The 16,680-nt window shown below is 42.5% G+C and overlaps 1 protein-coding gene across 1 annotated transcript in view; it reads left to right on the top strand.

The window, feature by feature from the left end:
* The window catches only part of DDX46 (DEAD-box helicase 46), a gene marked incomplete at its 5' end in the record, with an annotated part of 198,723 nt that overhangs the window by 78,506 nt on the left and 103,537 nt on the right, over positions 1 to 16,680 (top strand). Inside the window, 2 exons of the mRNA XM_089653132.1 lie at positions 4,984 to 5,066; positions 16,310 to 16,474. Of these exons, the coding sequence (XP_089509258.1) occupies positions 4,984 to 5,066; positions 16,310 to 16,474 (248 nt within the window). The remainder of the gene's footprint in view (positions 1 to 4,983; positions 5,067 to 16,309; positions 16,475 to 16,680) is intronic.

Here is a 16,680-nt window from a genome sequence, read left to right as displayed (position 1 = left end):
TTATTAATGCTGGACTGTGAGTATCTATATGGCTCTTTTGCTGCTGAGTGACTCTAGGGTGGAAGTGGATACACCTGGGGAGGATTTGTGCCTGAGAAACATACTGTCTTTTGTACCTGTAAGGCCTCTTTCATACTGGCGTTCTGTATGTCTGTTTTTCATCCATTCGTTGCCAGATTAAAAACGGACAGCAATGCATGCCTGTGGGCCAATTGATGATCCATGTATATCCGCATCTGTTTGTTTTTATTGTTTTGTTTTTTTTAATGGATCAAAGCCCCATTTTTTGTTATGTAAAAAAAAAAACTGAGGATAAACGTATGACAAATGGTCCGTTTTTGCATCCGTTTATGCATTGGTTGTTAGGAGAAGGTACCCCCCCGGCGTCCTAACCGAGAACAGCAGTCGTATACAATCAGGAGGCAGTGTGTACAGACAGGCTCCCTCGCTTGCTGGCACTGACTATCTTTGCTGGCTTTAATTATGATTGCTGGCTTTTTTTTTTTTTTTCCCCTCCTTTTACTTTATCGCACTGGAGAAGGAACTGCCGTTCAGCCCCACCACTGAAGTACACAATGGGTATGGTCACAGGTGATGTCACCGGTTCAACCCACCCTTTGTTTACTTTAGCAGCATGGCCGAATGACCGCTCCTTCTCCGGCTTTATGAAGTAAAGAAGCCTCTCTGTACACACTGCCCCCTTACTGTATACACTGCTCTTCTCCTCTCCTGCCCCTTTCCTTGCATGCATTGCCCCCCCCCCCCCCCCCCACCCACCCACCTTCACAAAGAGGACCTGTCACTTATATTCTAACACATAGGTGGCTATTGGTCCCCTATATGATAGCAATAAAATCATTTGTTTTAAGATAAAAAAATAATTGAGCCTCCTCACCCCTATATATGCAGTCATACATACAATAAATGCATGCGTTGGGACGCCTGTGTAAAAAAAAAAAAAAAAAACAGAAAAAGTGGTTAAGGACTCCAGCTAGTGGATGTAAAAAACGAATGTAAACCTGATGTAAACTGCTCCGTTTTTTCTTTGAAAAAACGTGACTGAACTGAGGAAATTAACGTGTAAAAGGGGCGTTATAATTTATGGTCTGGTGAGTATGCATTTGATTAATGTGGTGGCATTCAGTGTTTTTGTTACACTACAAGAACTGCTGGATGGTGCAAGATCTCTTTTTATCTGGCTATATGTGGAAGTTGATTTAAGAGAGACTTCATGTTTGGCACATTGAATACGCTCTATTTGGGTTTTTTTTTTTTTTTTTGTATGTTTTTGTTATATTCACTGGCACTGCATTTGTTTTTCCTTTTCAATCAGTGCTTTTTTCTGTTTAAACCATTTGTTCATTAACTATAGGGCAATTTAAAATGTGTGTTTTGTTAAAAAGGACAGACTTTTTTTATTATGGCTTATTCATTTAGATTACATTTTTTTAGCTATCATTGAATTGAACTGGAAAATTCTGGCAGCTTCACAGACTATATTTACCACAATTTTTCTTCAGTTCTTGATTAATTCCCAGTGGATTTAGTCCAGTGTCTCAGCTTGTAGGAAAGAAAGGCATAAGAATTTAGTATTATATATTTTGACGAATTGGCAACTTTTCGTATTATTACATTTTGGTTGAACACACCTGAAATAAGATTTGCAAGACTGAATAGGTTCATCCTTTTTTTTTTTTTTTTTACCAAAATAGTTTTAATGCAGAGCAGAGATCCCAAAATGTTATGCCACATTCAAACACAACAAATTGTGTAGAATTGTAAAACAATTTAATAAAGCAATTGTTTGATACCCCTTATAGAAAATTAAAAATAAAGTTAACACAACTACAGAACCTGATGCTGTTAGATCAGAGATCTCTCAAGAATTAGAAGCAGCCTAGGATTGTTTTTGCTTATGTCTGAAAATTACAAAGAAGAGCAAACACTTTAGGACAAACATATGTTCTAAGCTGCGCACCCCAATAAACCCTGCCATGTGCAATATTGTAGAGCACTGAGACCTAAATTAGCTCTGCATGCAGTTGGTGTCATATTGGGGAGTTTTACACTTTACAATATTTTCTGGAACAGCTATAGAACTCACAGTGGCTAACAAAAAAAATAAAAAATCCTTGCTATTACAATTAAACATTGAGGTTTTCTGGCTTTTATATCTGTTTGTTTTGCATGCTGAACTTGTCTATTTTTATCAGTCTTTTGTACCATGAAAAAACTTACTAAACTGTTACATTGTTTAACTTCTGTGGGAAAAAATATATCCGTGCAAGATATATAGAACTGGATTTCCAAGACTTCTCTTCTGAGGTAGGTTTATTCTGCCATTTTGTGAGGATGCAGTTTTAAAAAATCGAAAGATTGTTTTAGATATGGTAAGGCATTTAAGGTTGAAGTTTATTATAAGGTGATATGCTATTTTTCCACATGAAAACTAAAAAGCATATTAATGTAGTATGTTAATATGGTATGAACAACATCATGTATTCATTCTCCTTGTAAATGCTATATTTCATTATTTATTTGAATGTGGCAAGCTGGATAAAAAGAAAAAAAAAAAACATAATGCACATAATTCTTTTGCTCCTGGCTTGGGCACCAACATCTGGTAGAGTTGGCCTGTTCTTACAGCAAGTCATGTTGAGGCTAAGGTTTGCTGAACCATGAATGAGGCTACAGCCCAGGTTGAGTAGTTGAATTGTAAACAATATGGTATGTCCAAAAATATGTAAACATTTTATTGCCACAGTACAAAAGCCAGATATAATTTCAAAGGTTTCTGTGTGTTGTCAGTGTGACTGATTACCCTTTTTTGAGGCATGTTTTCTTATACTGTACTGTGTTCCAGAAACTGGATCTGAGTTTTAATACCATTGCTACTGTTATTTCAGGCATGTCAAGATCCAGAATTTATTCTTCACAAAACATTGTAGTTGTGTTTGTTCATTTTACTAAGTCTAATTTTAGTTCAAGGAAAATTAATACTGATAAAGTCAGGGTGCTTTAAAGTGATTCCTTATGCACACTTGATGCTTTTACAGCTGTTCCTAGGGACATCTGGCGGTTTTTGTTTTTCTTGTTTTTTTTTTTTTCCTTCCTATCTCTGTAACTCTCCAGCATGTTAGCCTTATGTGTCCATGCATACATAAAATTTTAGAGGCAGAAATAAAAACACACTGCTAGTGCATCCATGAGCAGCGGAGTTTTGGCAAAAATAAGCTTGACGCATGTAGAAGAGTTTAAACGTGCTTTAAGAGTTTGTGCAATAATTCATTTTAATCGCCAGAATAAATTATGTATTCCCTCTAGTGAAATGAATTAATGCCCAAACACTTGACATGGGGAAACTCCGCTAAACATGTTACACACTTTTACAAAAGTAGTCTTTTTTTTTTTTCAAAATGCTGCTGCCAGGTGGAAGGCTTCTAGGAGCATTAAAGAAAACATCCTGTGTGTGTGAGGCCTAAGTTTTTCAAATATATTTAGTTTTGCATGCTATCCCAAACAGAGAGGTCTTTGTCTGTCCAGGAACTTCAGCTCAATTCACTGTCCACTGAAAGCAGCAGTCTTTTTAAAGCGGCCTGGCACACTCCCTGCTTTGTCACATCTACAGCTCAGGAATACTCGAACTCCGTGCTGAAAGCTGACACTGGAGAAATCACTGCTGTTACACAGAGTTCAGCAGTCTTTAGCTGAAGCTTCCGGAAAGGCACAGATTTTCATGCTGAGCATAGGGAAGCTATGAAAAAATAAGCTTTGCTAAACTTAGTTTTAAAACACCCTGACTTTTAGTAACAATCAAAATATGAGGTTGCAGTATACAAGAAAAGCAGACTATGAATTAAGTTTACTTTTTTTAAGGATCTCTTTTTATTGAATTATTCAATTTTGGGTGAATGCTAGCAGGATCATGAATCCTAAAACTCACAGGGATTCTTGAGGGGAAATATCTCTCACCACCAAGATTATAGTGCAATCCACTGTAATGTGCAGTACTGTACTTGGATCATCCTAATTTCCAGGAGAGAATTCTAGCTGGTGCAAGGTGGCAGATGTGACAAGAAACTGGAGCCAAGATCTCAAGTGAGGTTTTTTTATGCCAGGTTTCCTTATGAGTTTTAAGCGTTTCAGATAATTGCACTTGCAATCATTTACCCAAGCATGTATCTTTGGCTGGTCTCACCTTTAGGCTCCATGCACACTGGCTTAAAACATTGCTCCTAGAGGAGTTTAGCATTTTGCCTGTAGAAGCAAGTAATGTTATCCTATGTGTCTATGCACATTAAATAGTCTAGAGGTGTGTTTTAGGCTCAGAGACTGAAAAAAGCCCTTCTGTTTTGCGTTTTTGAGTGTTTTTCTGGCAGAAAAAAAAGCTAAACGCTAGTACAAAATAATGCTCAAAATTTTTTTTTTTTATTCTTCCAAGAACACTGGCATTCTTTTAAGCCAGTGTGCACGGATCTTTAATTATGAAGGATTAAATGTTAGGGGCTTTTAATTTCCACCTGAATTGACTTCCTACTACATATGAAAATTGTACAATCAGTTCCATAGGGCAACCAGTGGGCAAAGTGTGTTTGCTGAATCTGGGACACAGTGTGAGCTTTCTGCCTTCCACACATGCGCTGTAATCTCTAATATGTTCTTTCCTAGGTGACTGCTGTCATAAAATGCCTAACGTGGCTCCAGGCTCCACCTCAGTCTTAGTTTTATGATGTGTGCTTGGAGAGGGCTGAATTTTGCAGGTCCTCGTAGCCATGAGATGGTACGCAAGAGTAGGCACAACTCAGCCAGATATCAGAGGGCTTAATATACAATGATATGAGACTTTCCTAGCAAAGTGAAGTTTGTTATGCTAGGTTTAAACACTTTGTTTTACTAAATTATTTGAAACATCTTTTCACAGTCACTTTATGGATTTTTAACAATCCTTCCCTTATCTTTCTTTGTGATTTTCCCAATATACAGGTCGAGTAACCAATTTGCGACGGGGTACTTATGTTGTTCTTGATGAAGCAGACCGAATGTTTGACATGGGCTTTGAACCACAGGTAAACAGCAGGACATTAACAAACAACAAAGCGAATAGCATCATAGCAATGTATTCACTCATTCTAACCACATCAATCACAACATTTTGATGCCTGAACCTAACCATTAGAAACTGATATTTGCAGCTAACCTCTTTGTCAGAAAACCAGCGCTTAATTTCAAGACCACTTAAGCTTGAAAAAAGAAAAATATTATATATACAGTGGGGATCGAAAGTTTGGGCACCCCAGCTAAAAATTTGTATTAATGTGCATAAAGAAGCCAAGGAAAGATGGAAAAATCTCCAAAAGGCATCAAATTACAGATTAGACATTCTTATAATATGTCAACAAAAGTTAGATTTTATTTCCATCATTTAAACTTTCAAAATAACAGAAAACAAACAAATGGCGTCTGCAAAAGTTTGGGCACCCTGCAGAGTTAATATCTTGTACTGCCCCCTTTGGCAAGTATCACAGCTTGTAAACGCTTTTTGTAGCCAGCCAAGAGTCTTTCAATTCTTGTTTGAGGTATCTTTGCCCATTCTTCCTTACAAAAGTCTTCCAGTTCTTTGAGATTTCTGGGCTGTCTGTCACGCACTGCTCTTTTAAGGTCTATCCATAGATTTTCAATTATGTTGAGGTCAGGAGATTGTGAAGGCCATGGCAAAACCTTCAGTTTACGCCTCTTGATGTAATCCCCCGTGGATTTCGAGGTGTGTTTAGGATCATTATCCATTTGTAGAAGCCATCCTCTCTTTAACTTCAGCTTTTTCACAGAGTTACCATCCAAAATTTGCTGAAATTTTATTGAATCCATTTTTCCTTCTACTCATGAGATGTTCCCTGTGCCACTGGCTGCAACACAACCCCAAAGCATGATTGATCCAACCCCATGCTTAACAGTTGGACTTTTCATTAAATTCTGTGCCCCTTTGCTCATTCCGGCCAAAAAGTTCAATTTTAACCTCATCGGTCCACAGAACTTGTTTCCAAAATGCATCAGGCTTGTCTATATGTTAATTTGCAAAGTTCAAACGATGATTTTTGTGGTGAGGACGTAGAAGAGGTTTTCTTCTGATGACTCTTCCATGAAGACCATATTTGTACAAGTATCTCTTTATAGTGGAATAGTGTACCACAACTCCAGTGTCTGCCAGATCTTTCTGGAGGGATCGTGCAGTCAAACGTGGGTTTTGAATTGTTTTTCTCACAATCCTGCGAGCTGTTCTGTCTGATATTTTTCTTGGTCTTCCAGATCTTGCTTTAACTTCCACTGTTCCTGATGACTGCCATTTCTTAATTACATTCCGAACAGAGGATATTGACATCTGAAAACGCTTTGCTATCCTCTTATAGCCTTCTCCAGCTTTGTGAGCGTCAACTATTTTCAGTTTCAGTTTTCTAGACAACTGCTTAAAAGAACCCATGGTGCTGATTGTTGGGGCAAGGTCAGATGAGTCTGGGCATTTAAAACCTTTGAGATTGACATCACCTGGTCTTCCCAGATGATGATTGAGAACAATCCATGACACTGGCAGGTCTCAGCTTGGCAAAGGGGGCAGTGCATGCTATAAATTCTGCAGGGTGCCCAAACTTTTGCAGATGCCATTTTTTTGTTTTCTGTTATTTTGAAAGTGTAAATGATGCAAATAAAATCTAACTTTTGTTGACATATTATAAGAATGTCTAATCTGTAATTTGATGCCTTTTGGAGATTTTTCCATCTTTCCTTGGCTTCTTTATGCACATTAATACAAATTTTTAGCTGGGGTGCCCAAACCTTCGATCCCCACTGTGTGTGTGTGTGTGTGTGTGTGTGTGTGTGTGTGTGTGTGTGTGTATATATATATATATATATATATATATATATATATATATATATATAATTTTTACACAACCCTGGTTTTCTCCCATTTGTATGTTATGAAAAATTGGCCCTGTTGTGTGTTTTTTTTTTTTTCCTTCCCAATGAAGCCCTCTGCACATTGTAATTTGTCAGTGAACACTGCCCCCTGTCAGAATTTACTGATTAACTGCAGATCAAATGAAAATTTGCCAGCAAATCCATTCAACAGATTTAACTATCAGCTTCTGTCAAGCAGAGAAAACTCCACAAAGAATGAAATTTGGTCAGTCTCTGCTGAACAGCTCGAATTTTGATCCGTGTGTACCCAGCTTTAGGTAGACTCGTACAGTAGGCCACAATTTCAGGTCATCAGGGTGCTCTGCAAAAAAAGTTAAAAAATTGTGTGGGCACTTAATGATACAGTGCAAAATGAACCAACTGAACCCCAAATTATGCAGTTCCACCATATACAATAATGTGCAAAACCCCTGGTCGCCAAGAATCCCCCCCCCCCCCCCCCCCCCCCCAGGAAGTCCAACAAATAGTAAATATCTCAGCATCCAATCAAATGTAAAGTCCTCGATCAGTACCGCCACGTGACTTTGAAAACGGTGACCTCCTCTTCCTCTTTAATCCTCAAGGAAAATATATAAATCGCACATAGTGCATTATCTTTGCCACACAGTGAAAAATAAACTACAAACCACTCACTTTCTGATAAAATGCGTCAGTGTTGTCAGACGCAAAGCCGGAAGTTGTGTGGTGGCCATTTTGGAAGAGGTCCGGTCCTTTGAATTTGTACCAACACTGATATACATACTACAATTGTAAGCGCTTTTTCATTTAATAAATTCTTAATACCTTGATATTTTACACGATGACTGCCTGTTCTCTTTGATTTATATATTGTGACGGGAGAGATCAGACTGATACTGGTTGAAGAGGACTCCAATTGTTTACAGCCTGTTTCTTTTGCAGTTGGGTAAGGTGCATGGAATGTATGGTCATTGAGTATCTATGATTCAAAAGATTGGTGGTCAGTGGTAACAAGGGAGCACTGTGTGGCACGTTTTGAAGATATGTATAACATCACACAATATGCATTTCAGTCTCTTGGAGGAAATGGTTGTCCATGAGGAAGAATTTTAGAGGAAGCATTCACGTCTTGGGAATTTGAATGAGCAATCTAGGAATTACAGACACAAGACATACATTGACACTTGGTGGTTTTGAGCACTTTAATGTGAGTGGTTTGTGGTTTATTTTTCACTGTGTGGCAAAGATAATGCACTATGTGTGATTTATATATTTTCTTTGAGGATTAAAGAGGAAGAGGAGGTCACAGTTTTCAAGATTTATTAATTTAGAATATACAAGTTTTGGATAATTAAGAAGTCACGTTGGGTTACTGATTGAGGACTTTACATTTGATTGGACGCTGAGATATCTACTACTTGTCGGACTTCCTGGGGGGAAGGGATTTCTTGGTGACCACATTGCACATTGTTGTATATGGTGGAACTGCATAATTTGGGGTTCAGTTGGTTCACTTTGCACTGTATCTTTATGATTGGACGCTGAGATATTTACCACTTAAAGATATATGCAACTCATTATAGAAATCCACATAGGATCCATAACCACCTCATACTTACAAATGAGATCAGTTGCTAGTGAGAAGAATAATAAAGGATTCCAACAGCGCAGTCATATTTTTACTCTGAGAGACTGATATGTAGTTTTTCAACCTTTTTTGGCCAGGTAAATTTATCTCCATCACTTTCCTTCTTTAATGCAGCTTCTGTGCTATGCAGCAGTAAAAATTGTTAGCTACAGTGCATTCATAAAGTATTCAGATGCCCTTCACTTTTTTCATTTTTGATAAGTTGCAGCATGATACAGTGTTAAGTTTATTTTTTTTCTCATTAATCTACACTCCGTACTTGATTGGAGTCCACCTGTGGTAAATTAAATTAGACATGATTTGGAAAGGCCTCACAGCTGGCAATGTATACTGTCAAATGAACTTCCTACAGAGTTCAGAGATGGGATTATTGCAAGGCATAGATCTGGGGAAGGCTACAGAAAAATTTCTGCTGCACTGAAGGTTCCCAAGACCACAGTGGTTTGGAATAACCAGAACCCTTCCAAGAGCTGGTTCCCCAGCAAACTAAGCAATCAGGGGAGAATGGTGAGAGAGGTGACCAAGAACCCGATGCTCAATCTAAGCTCTAGAGATTCTGTGGGGAAACGGACGAAGTTCCAGAAGGACAACATCTCTGCAGCCTCCCACTTTATGGGCTTTATGGCAGAGTGGCCACACAGAGGCCTCTCCTCAGTGTAAAACATATGAAAACCTGTTTGGAGTTTGCAAAAGCGTTTCATTGTTCCTTGGATGATCTCATTCATCATGGGAATATCATGGGGAGGGGCGCGCAAGAGTACCTTCCTCCTTTAGGCCCAGAAGCTTAAGGGCTCTCATCTATTTCAGCTTACAAGCGTCTTTTTCATGGTCAGAGTTCCTCTTCCAAGGACAGAACCACCAAACCTGCTTCCCTCACCAACAAAAACTTACTTGGCAGAATCCTTGCAGAGAAGCTCACTTCCAAATGATGATGCACTCCCACCTCAAGGTGTGGAGGCTCCTTCTTTCTTTCGGATCGATGGTTCGCGCACATTTTGGACAGGTGGGTCTTAAAAGTGTTTTTTCCGGTTACAAGATAGAATTTCAGTTCTTGCAGCTGCATAATTTATTTTCTTCCAACCTCCATCTGACTCTACAGCCGCTAGCCGACCTGCATTCTTCGATTCAGGGACTCTTGGATAAGGGTGTCATAGCTCCGGTTCCATCCTCAGAACAATTCAGGGGGTTTTATTCCAACTTCTTTTTTCAAAAGGACGGGGTTCATCGGATTCTGGACTTAAAGTCCCTTGACTCCTTGAAGGTGCTCTCGGTCTAGCCATCTCGCACCAAGGGGACCTCCTGCTTAGATCAACATTAAGGATCTTCACATCCCCATTTGTCATTACCATCAGAGGTTCCTTCTGTTCACTGTGGGGGAGCTGCATTTCCAGTTTGTAGCTCTTCTCTTCGGTCTGGCTTCTGCTCCATGGGTCTTCGCTGGGATCTTGGCGCCTGTGTTGGCTCTCCTGTGCTTATGGCAGATTTTGATTTTAGGGTACCTGCTCTTGTGAACTCAATCAGCCTTAGACTTGGAATGCGGCCATCAACACCCTAGAGAAACTCGGGTAGGCCCTCAGTCTGTGCAAGTCTGTCCTGATCCCCCTCCTTGCATCTGGAATACCTTGGACTCTTGCTAGATACATCCGTGGCAAAGGTCTTTCTCCCTAAGGAGAAACTCCAGAAGCTGCATCTGCACGTTCTCTGCCTCCTTTCCTTTCGGGTGGCATCCATTCCATGTTGCATGAGTCTAGGTCTCATGGTGGCTTTCTTCAAAGCAGTCCTGTATGCCCAACATCACACCAGACCTTTGCAGTGAGGGATCCTAACCAAGTGAAACAGAGTTCTGGGGTCTCTAAACTTCCCCATTCAACTGTCTCACCTGATTATGGCATTGCTGGATTCTCTCTCTACTTCATTTGTGCAAGAATTCTATCAAACCCCCCCCCCTTAACGTTGGTGGGTCTTCACCACAGATGACCGCCTGTTTGGCTGGGAGGGTGCTGTGATGGAGCACTTTTCAGTTAAGGGCCACTGGTCTGGAGGAATCCAGCCCTCCCCATCAGTATCTTGGAATTTTATTTGTTCCATCTCTTTTTCATTTAACAGCGCTTCGGGGGCTGTCTGGTCTGCATGCCATCAGATGACCCACAACAGTGGCCTACATCAACCACCAGGAGAGGCACCAAGAGCTCTGCTGCGACCTTGGATGTGTCGTGAAACCTCATGTAGATTGGCATGTCCTGGCCCTATCTGCGTTCCACATCCTGGGAGTAGACAACTGGCAAGTGGATGATCTCAGTCACCAGTCTGGACCATGGGGAATGTTCCTGACACCCTGAAGTGTTTCTTCAGATTTGTCAGTGGTGGGGCACCCCGGAAGTCGACCTCTTTGCCTCCAGACTCAATTGGAGGGTTCCCGGGATTGTGACCTGGTCCACAGACCCGTGTGCCGATGCCGTGAACGCTCTGGTAGCTCCTTGGCAGTAGTACTTCTTGATTTATGCTTTCCTGTCATTGAAACTCTTTCCTCAGATGCTCCCATGGAAATAGCAAGAGGACATCCCATTCATTTTTGTGGCCCTAGGTTGGCCGCACAAGGCTGCATTTGCAGATCTTATTCGGCTGGTTGCAGATTAACCCTGCCAGCTTTAGTCGGAAAGCCTTTCAGGTGGCAATTTGAGCTCCGCCTAGGGGTCAGTTCCTGTTGTTTTGTTGTAGGCCCACCCCTTTCTTTCAGTCTTTCTGGAGCTGCTTTGGGACATCCCATGTCCCAATTATCTTCCCTGACATCTGTACATCTTTGTCCTGGTGGCCATTTTGTTGTAGTCTGGGCTGCCTGCTGTTCCACTTCTCTTGCTGTGCAGTGCTTGGGATACGGTGGCCATATTTTTGGGGCCTGTAGTCATTTCCTGCTGGCAGACACTTTGTTGTAGTCTGGCGGCAGCCATTTTCTGGTGGATTGACTTGCTAAGGATGTCCCGTGGAAGGCAGGGAAGTGGCAGCCATGCTTCTAGAGCCATGCAGCAGTGGCTGCTCCACTTTTTCCTATAGCGGACTCCTGGGCTTCCTCTTTCCGTGTGCTCTGCTCCCTCTTCTGGTGGCCTGCTGTTGGTGCCCATCCCACGGTGGTGGTGAGTCCGTGTTTGGAATCCCCCTCTCTGCTGGTATTTTGTGGTGTGTGACCAGTTTTCTGGTGGTGCCTTTTTTCTTCTTGGGGTCCCCTCTCTGCATGCAATTTCAGGATCACACATCTCCACCTGATCCCCTCCTGGAGTCGGCAGGTCCCTCAGGGTCTGTTTTCTCTTGATGCACTGACGGTGGTCCTGAAGTCCTTTGTTTCCCTGATTGAGGTGGTGTTTGGATGTAAGACCAGCAGGAAGCATTCCCCCACCTGTTTCTTCAGCCTTGTCAGATCCTGAGTCCGGCTCTGCCATTGCAGATGCAGAGCGCCCTGTGGGACCTGACATCAAGCTTTCTGATCTTTCTGATCGTGAGGCTGATTCCTCTACTGCCGCAAGAAGCGCTGTGGGACCCACTTAAAACTTCATTGTGTGAAACATTGAAGCTGAAGGATGCAGCATAGACAGTTGCGGATGTGGCTTTTCCCTTTGGTACGCACAAGCCACCTTGTGCAGCTAAGGCGTTTCTTTATCCCGCCTATTTTGACATGTTTGTCTACAAGAACTGGAAACGCCTGACGTGACCCTTTGTGGTCCCCATACACTGCTGTGTGTTATTCCTTTGAGGAATCCCTTTTGAAGAAGTGCACCGCTCTGCCGGTTGTGGACCCTCCCTATTCCAGGTTGAATTAGGCAACCATTATCCCATTGGAGGAATCTCCCTTTTTAAAGGATCCGGCTGACAGAAAAGCAGAGCCTGCGCTATTTCTATTATTGCTGGATTTGGCCTTTTAGCCTTTGGTATCTCAAATGCTCACTGAATGAACTAAGCTTTTGCGCCCTGGCCTGGGTAGTGAGAAAGTTCCTCCTGCTTTCGTGGAACCGGCAGATCAGTTGAACCAGGGGCTTCGGTGTGTGTGCATCTTTAAATACGGCCCCTTTGCTTTTCAAGCTCTTTCTCGGTGGTGGTGCTTTGGTACGTACTGTGGCTCAAGTGTTGGTCTGCGGATAAAACATCCAAGACTGCGCTCACCAATTTGCCTTTCCAAGGCGACTGCCTGTTTGGGGCTACCTTGGATAGCATCATTAAGAGTCTCAAAGAGGGGAAGAGCACATTTCTTCCACAGTCTTTTTTTTTGTGCACCCGGACCCACGGACAATGCCAATAAATTCTTCAAGCCCTTCCCAGGAGGTTTCAAGAGTACCTGGTCAGGCAAACCTTCCAAGTCCTCTTCAGCTTGAAGGTTTGCCCCTACCTGTGTCTTGGGTGGGGGACGTTTTCACTGGTTTGCAGCCCCGTTGACCACCTTAGTTTCCGATAGGCGCGTTCAAAAGGTAATCCTTTAAGAGTACAAGATAAGAGTTTTACTCCTGTCCTCCGGAAAGATTCTTTCCTTCCAATATGTGTCTCTCTCCGGATAACCTGCAGGCTCTCTACTGGCCGTGCAGGATCTGCTAGTGCAGGGGGTAATCGCCTCGGTTCTGGCCTCAGAATGGTTTTGAGTGTTTTATTCCAACCTGTTTGCCGTTCCAAAAAAAGGAAGACAAGGTTCACCTGATTCTACATCTCAAGGCCTTGAATCTCTGTTTTAGTGCAAAAGTTCAAAATGATTGCCTTCCTACATCATGGGAAATTCCTGGCCTCTATTAACATCAAAGATGCCTACATGCACATTCCAATTTGTAGACAGCACCAACTTTTCTTCCGATTTGTGGCTGGGAGGTGCATTATCAGGTTTTCATCAAGGTGATGACCTCCTGCTATGGGCAGAGGCCTCCTTGGCATTACGGGACAACGTGGTGATCATGATCGATACCTTCCAGGCTTCTGACCTACCCAAAATCTGCCCTCACCAGGAAGTTGAAATATCTGGGTCTGACGATTGACTCGATGCTGTGTTTGCCGCCTCTTGTCCTGCAGGCTCTCTTCTCTCTGTCCATGCATGCTGGTTCTGGGCCTGATAGTGTCTTCCTTCAAGGCAGTTCCATATGCACAGTTCCATACGAGGATCCTCCAGCAGGAGATCTTTTTGAAGAGGGATAAGTCACTCAACAGCTTGGAGAGACAGATCTTGGTCGGGAGGCCAGTGGGTCCTTGGCTTGGTGGCTTCAGTCTCTGGCCCTTCATGAAGGAAGATCTTTTCTTCCTTTGTTTTGGATGGTGGTCACGACGGATTACTTGCTTTATGGATGGGGAGGAGTTCTGGTGCCAAGGTCGGGTCACGGTTGCTGGACGCAGGAACCCAGATTGCTGATCAATGTACTGAATTTTCAGGTGATCAGGCTGTGTCTGAAGCAATGGACGGAGCATCTTGGGGGTCCGAATCCAGCCAGATAATGCCACGGCAGTGTAAATCACTGGGGTGCTGAAGGCTTCTGGCATTCTCAGGTGGGCGGAACACTACGTGCCGGTGCTCTCAAATTATCTTAGTTGGCAGGAGCTGGATCAAAGAGTGGTCCCCACATCTGGACGTGTTTCATCAACTGTGTCTGTGGTGTGGCGCTCACGACGTGGTGACTCCAGTATTGCCTCCTTAACGCTTTCCCTTCTCTCAAGATTTTTCCACGCCTCTTACGCAGGAGGCAGAAAGACTTCCAGTCATTCTGGGGACCCCAGATTGGCCCTGCTGGCACTGGTACTCTGATGTGGTGCAACTGGTCACAGATGAACTTTTGGAGACTGCCTCTCTGGAAGGATCTGCTGTCCCAAAGACCGATCTTCCACTCTGGTTTACTGTCTTTGGCTTTAATGGTTTGGTGTTGAGAGAGAGGCTTGTCGGGGTCAGTGATCCCAACTATGCTGAAGGCACGGACGTCTATCTCTAGAAGGATCTACTATCATACCCGGAGGGCGTACATGGTGTGAGACGGCGGGCATCCACCCAGTTCCTGTTCAGTGGCTCGAATTATGTCATTTCTTCAATGCGGTGTAGATCAGAAGTTAGCCTTGAGTGCCATCAAGGGCCAGGTGTCCACTCTGGCGTGTTTTATTCAGTGTCCCCTAGCCACGCATTCTTTGGTTCGTACTTTCATTCAAGGGGTTCAGCACTTGGCTTCTCTGGTGTGCTCTCAGTTGCCGCTGTGCGACTTGAACCTGGTTCTCTCTGCCCTCTAGAAGCTTCTGTTTGAGAATATTTGGGAGATATCCTTGCTTGCATTGTCACAGAAGGTTTCATTTTTAGTGGCTATTACCTCTGCATGCAGAGTGTCAGAGCTGGCGGCCTTATCCTGTCATACTCCTTATTTGGCTGTTCACAAGATAAAGTGATTCTCTACCCATGCCTGTTCTTTCTGCCGAAGGTTGTCTAAGATTTTCATTTGAATGAAGACATTGTTCTGTCTTCTTTGTGCCCCAGGCCTTCACATCCCAAGGAGTTTGAGTTGCACACCCTGGATGTTGTTTGGGCGTTCTCGGTTGTATCTAGCGGCTACAGAGCACTTTTCAGTGGTTAGACGTTTTTTTGTGATCACGGACGGGCTAAGGCTACTACCATCTTCAGACCTACCCCCTAAGGGTCAGGTTCCTCCCTTTTCATAACGGCACACTCTACTCGGGCGCTTAGTACATCTTGGGCCTTCCATCACTATGCATCGGTGTCTCAAGTTTGCAAGACGGCTGCCTGGTCGTCAGTTCACACCTTCACAAAGTTTTACAAAGTGGATGTCTTGGCATCTTCGGATGCTTGTTTTGGCCACAAAGTTTTGAAGGCAGCTGTTTGAGGGGTCTGTTCCCTCTTGAGGGGGGGTGTATTTCTAGTTGGGCTCTTGTGTTCTTGCTGAGCTCCTATTGGCCTGTTTTGATTTTTTTTTTTGGCCTTGGGTTTTCCCACCCCTCACTTTTTTGGCACTGCTTTGTGATGTCTCTGTGGTCTAGAATATGAAGAGCTGTCTGTCAATAAAAGTAAAGGAAAACTGGATTTTTTTTTTTTGGTTACTGCAAAATCCCTTTATCGGAGTATGATACTTCTGACACTGCTTGTTACAAAACTGGATGCTTATAGCAGATAGGGGGTTTTATACTGCTAGGACTACCCATCGGTGTTGCCAAGTTTATTTTTTGCCCAGTGTCCTACTCAAGTAGGTGGGGCTATGACCCTATGGTCTAGAATATGAAGAGCTCTGTGCATCAATGAACTCAGAGAAAGGGATTTTAAGATAAGTGACAAAAAAATCCTATTATTTGGTTTACCTGCAAAGTCTTTCTTGGAGTATATCACAGGACAGAGACCCCTCCCCCCCCCCCGTCACTCTTTCTTTGTGGTTCATAGCTTGCCAACTGGGGAGGGGTTATGCCTGGGAGGACTTCCTGTCTTCTTTTTTTTTTTTTTTTTTTTTTTTTGCCAGTGTCTAATTATCTGAAGATGGCAACATAAACTTATTTGTAATGAATGTTAAGGCGCTCTGTGTCCCCCGGTGTACTTAAAGAAAAGGATTTTACAGGTAAACCAAATATCCCATTTTAATACATATCTGCATTACAATGAGTTATTTTAACTATTTACTTGGAGTTCCACTTTAAGATAAAAATCTGTAGGGTCAACCACCTTATTTACTATCTATTCTGTAAAGCATTTATTACCAATTTGTAAGATATTTATCCAATTTTATCCAGGTCATGAGAATCATTGACAACGTTCGACCAGATCGTCAAACAGTTATGTTCTCTGCTACATTCCCAAGGGCCATGGAAGCTTTAGCACGAAGAATACTGAACAAGCCAATAGAGGTCCAAGTTGGAGGCAGAAGCGTGGTGTGTTCTGATGTTGAACAGCACGTGGTTAGTACTATGACAATGCTTGTGATACAGGGCAACATACAATTTTGTAGAATATATAAATGGCACAAGAGTTGCCTTATTTTACTTGCAGGCTTGTTATGCTAATATCTGTGCTTGCTGGTGCATCTATCCTCACAGTGATGAACAGAACAGTTAGTGAAGAATAATGTAATATGCATTGTGGACTTTGGCTTTAAATAAACATT

Source organism: Staurois parvus, unplaced genomic scaffold, assembly GCF_062004578.1.
Source record: "Staurois parvus isolate SC_StPar_1 unplaced genomic scaffold, SC_StPar_1.0 ptg000701l, whole genome shotgun sequence".
NCBI lineage: Eukaryota > Metazoa > Chordata > Amphibia > Anura > Ranidae > Staurois > Staurois parvus.
The sequence above is the reverse complement of the archived record's forward strand: the minus strand, read 5'-3'. Positions and strand labels throughout refer to the sequence as shown.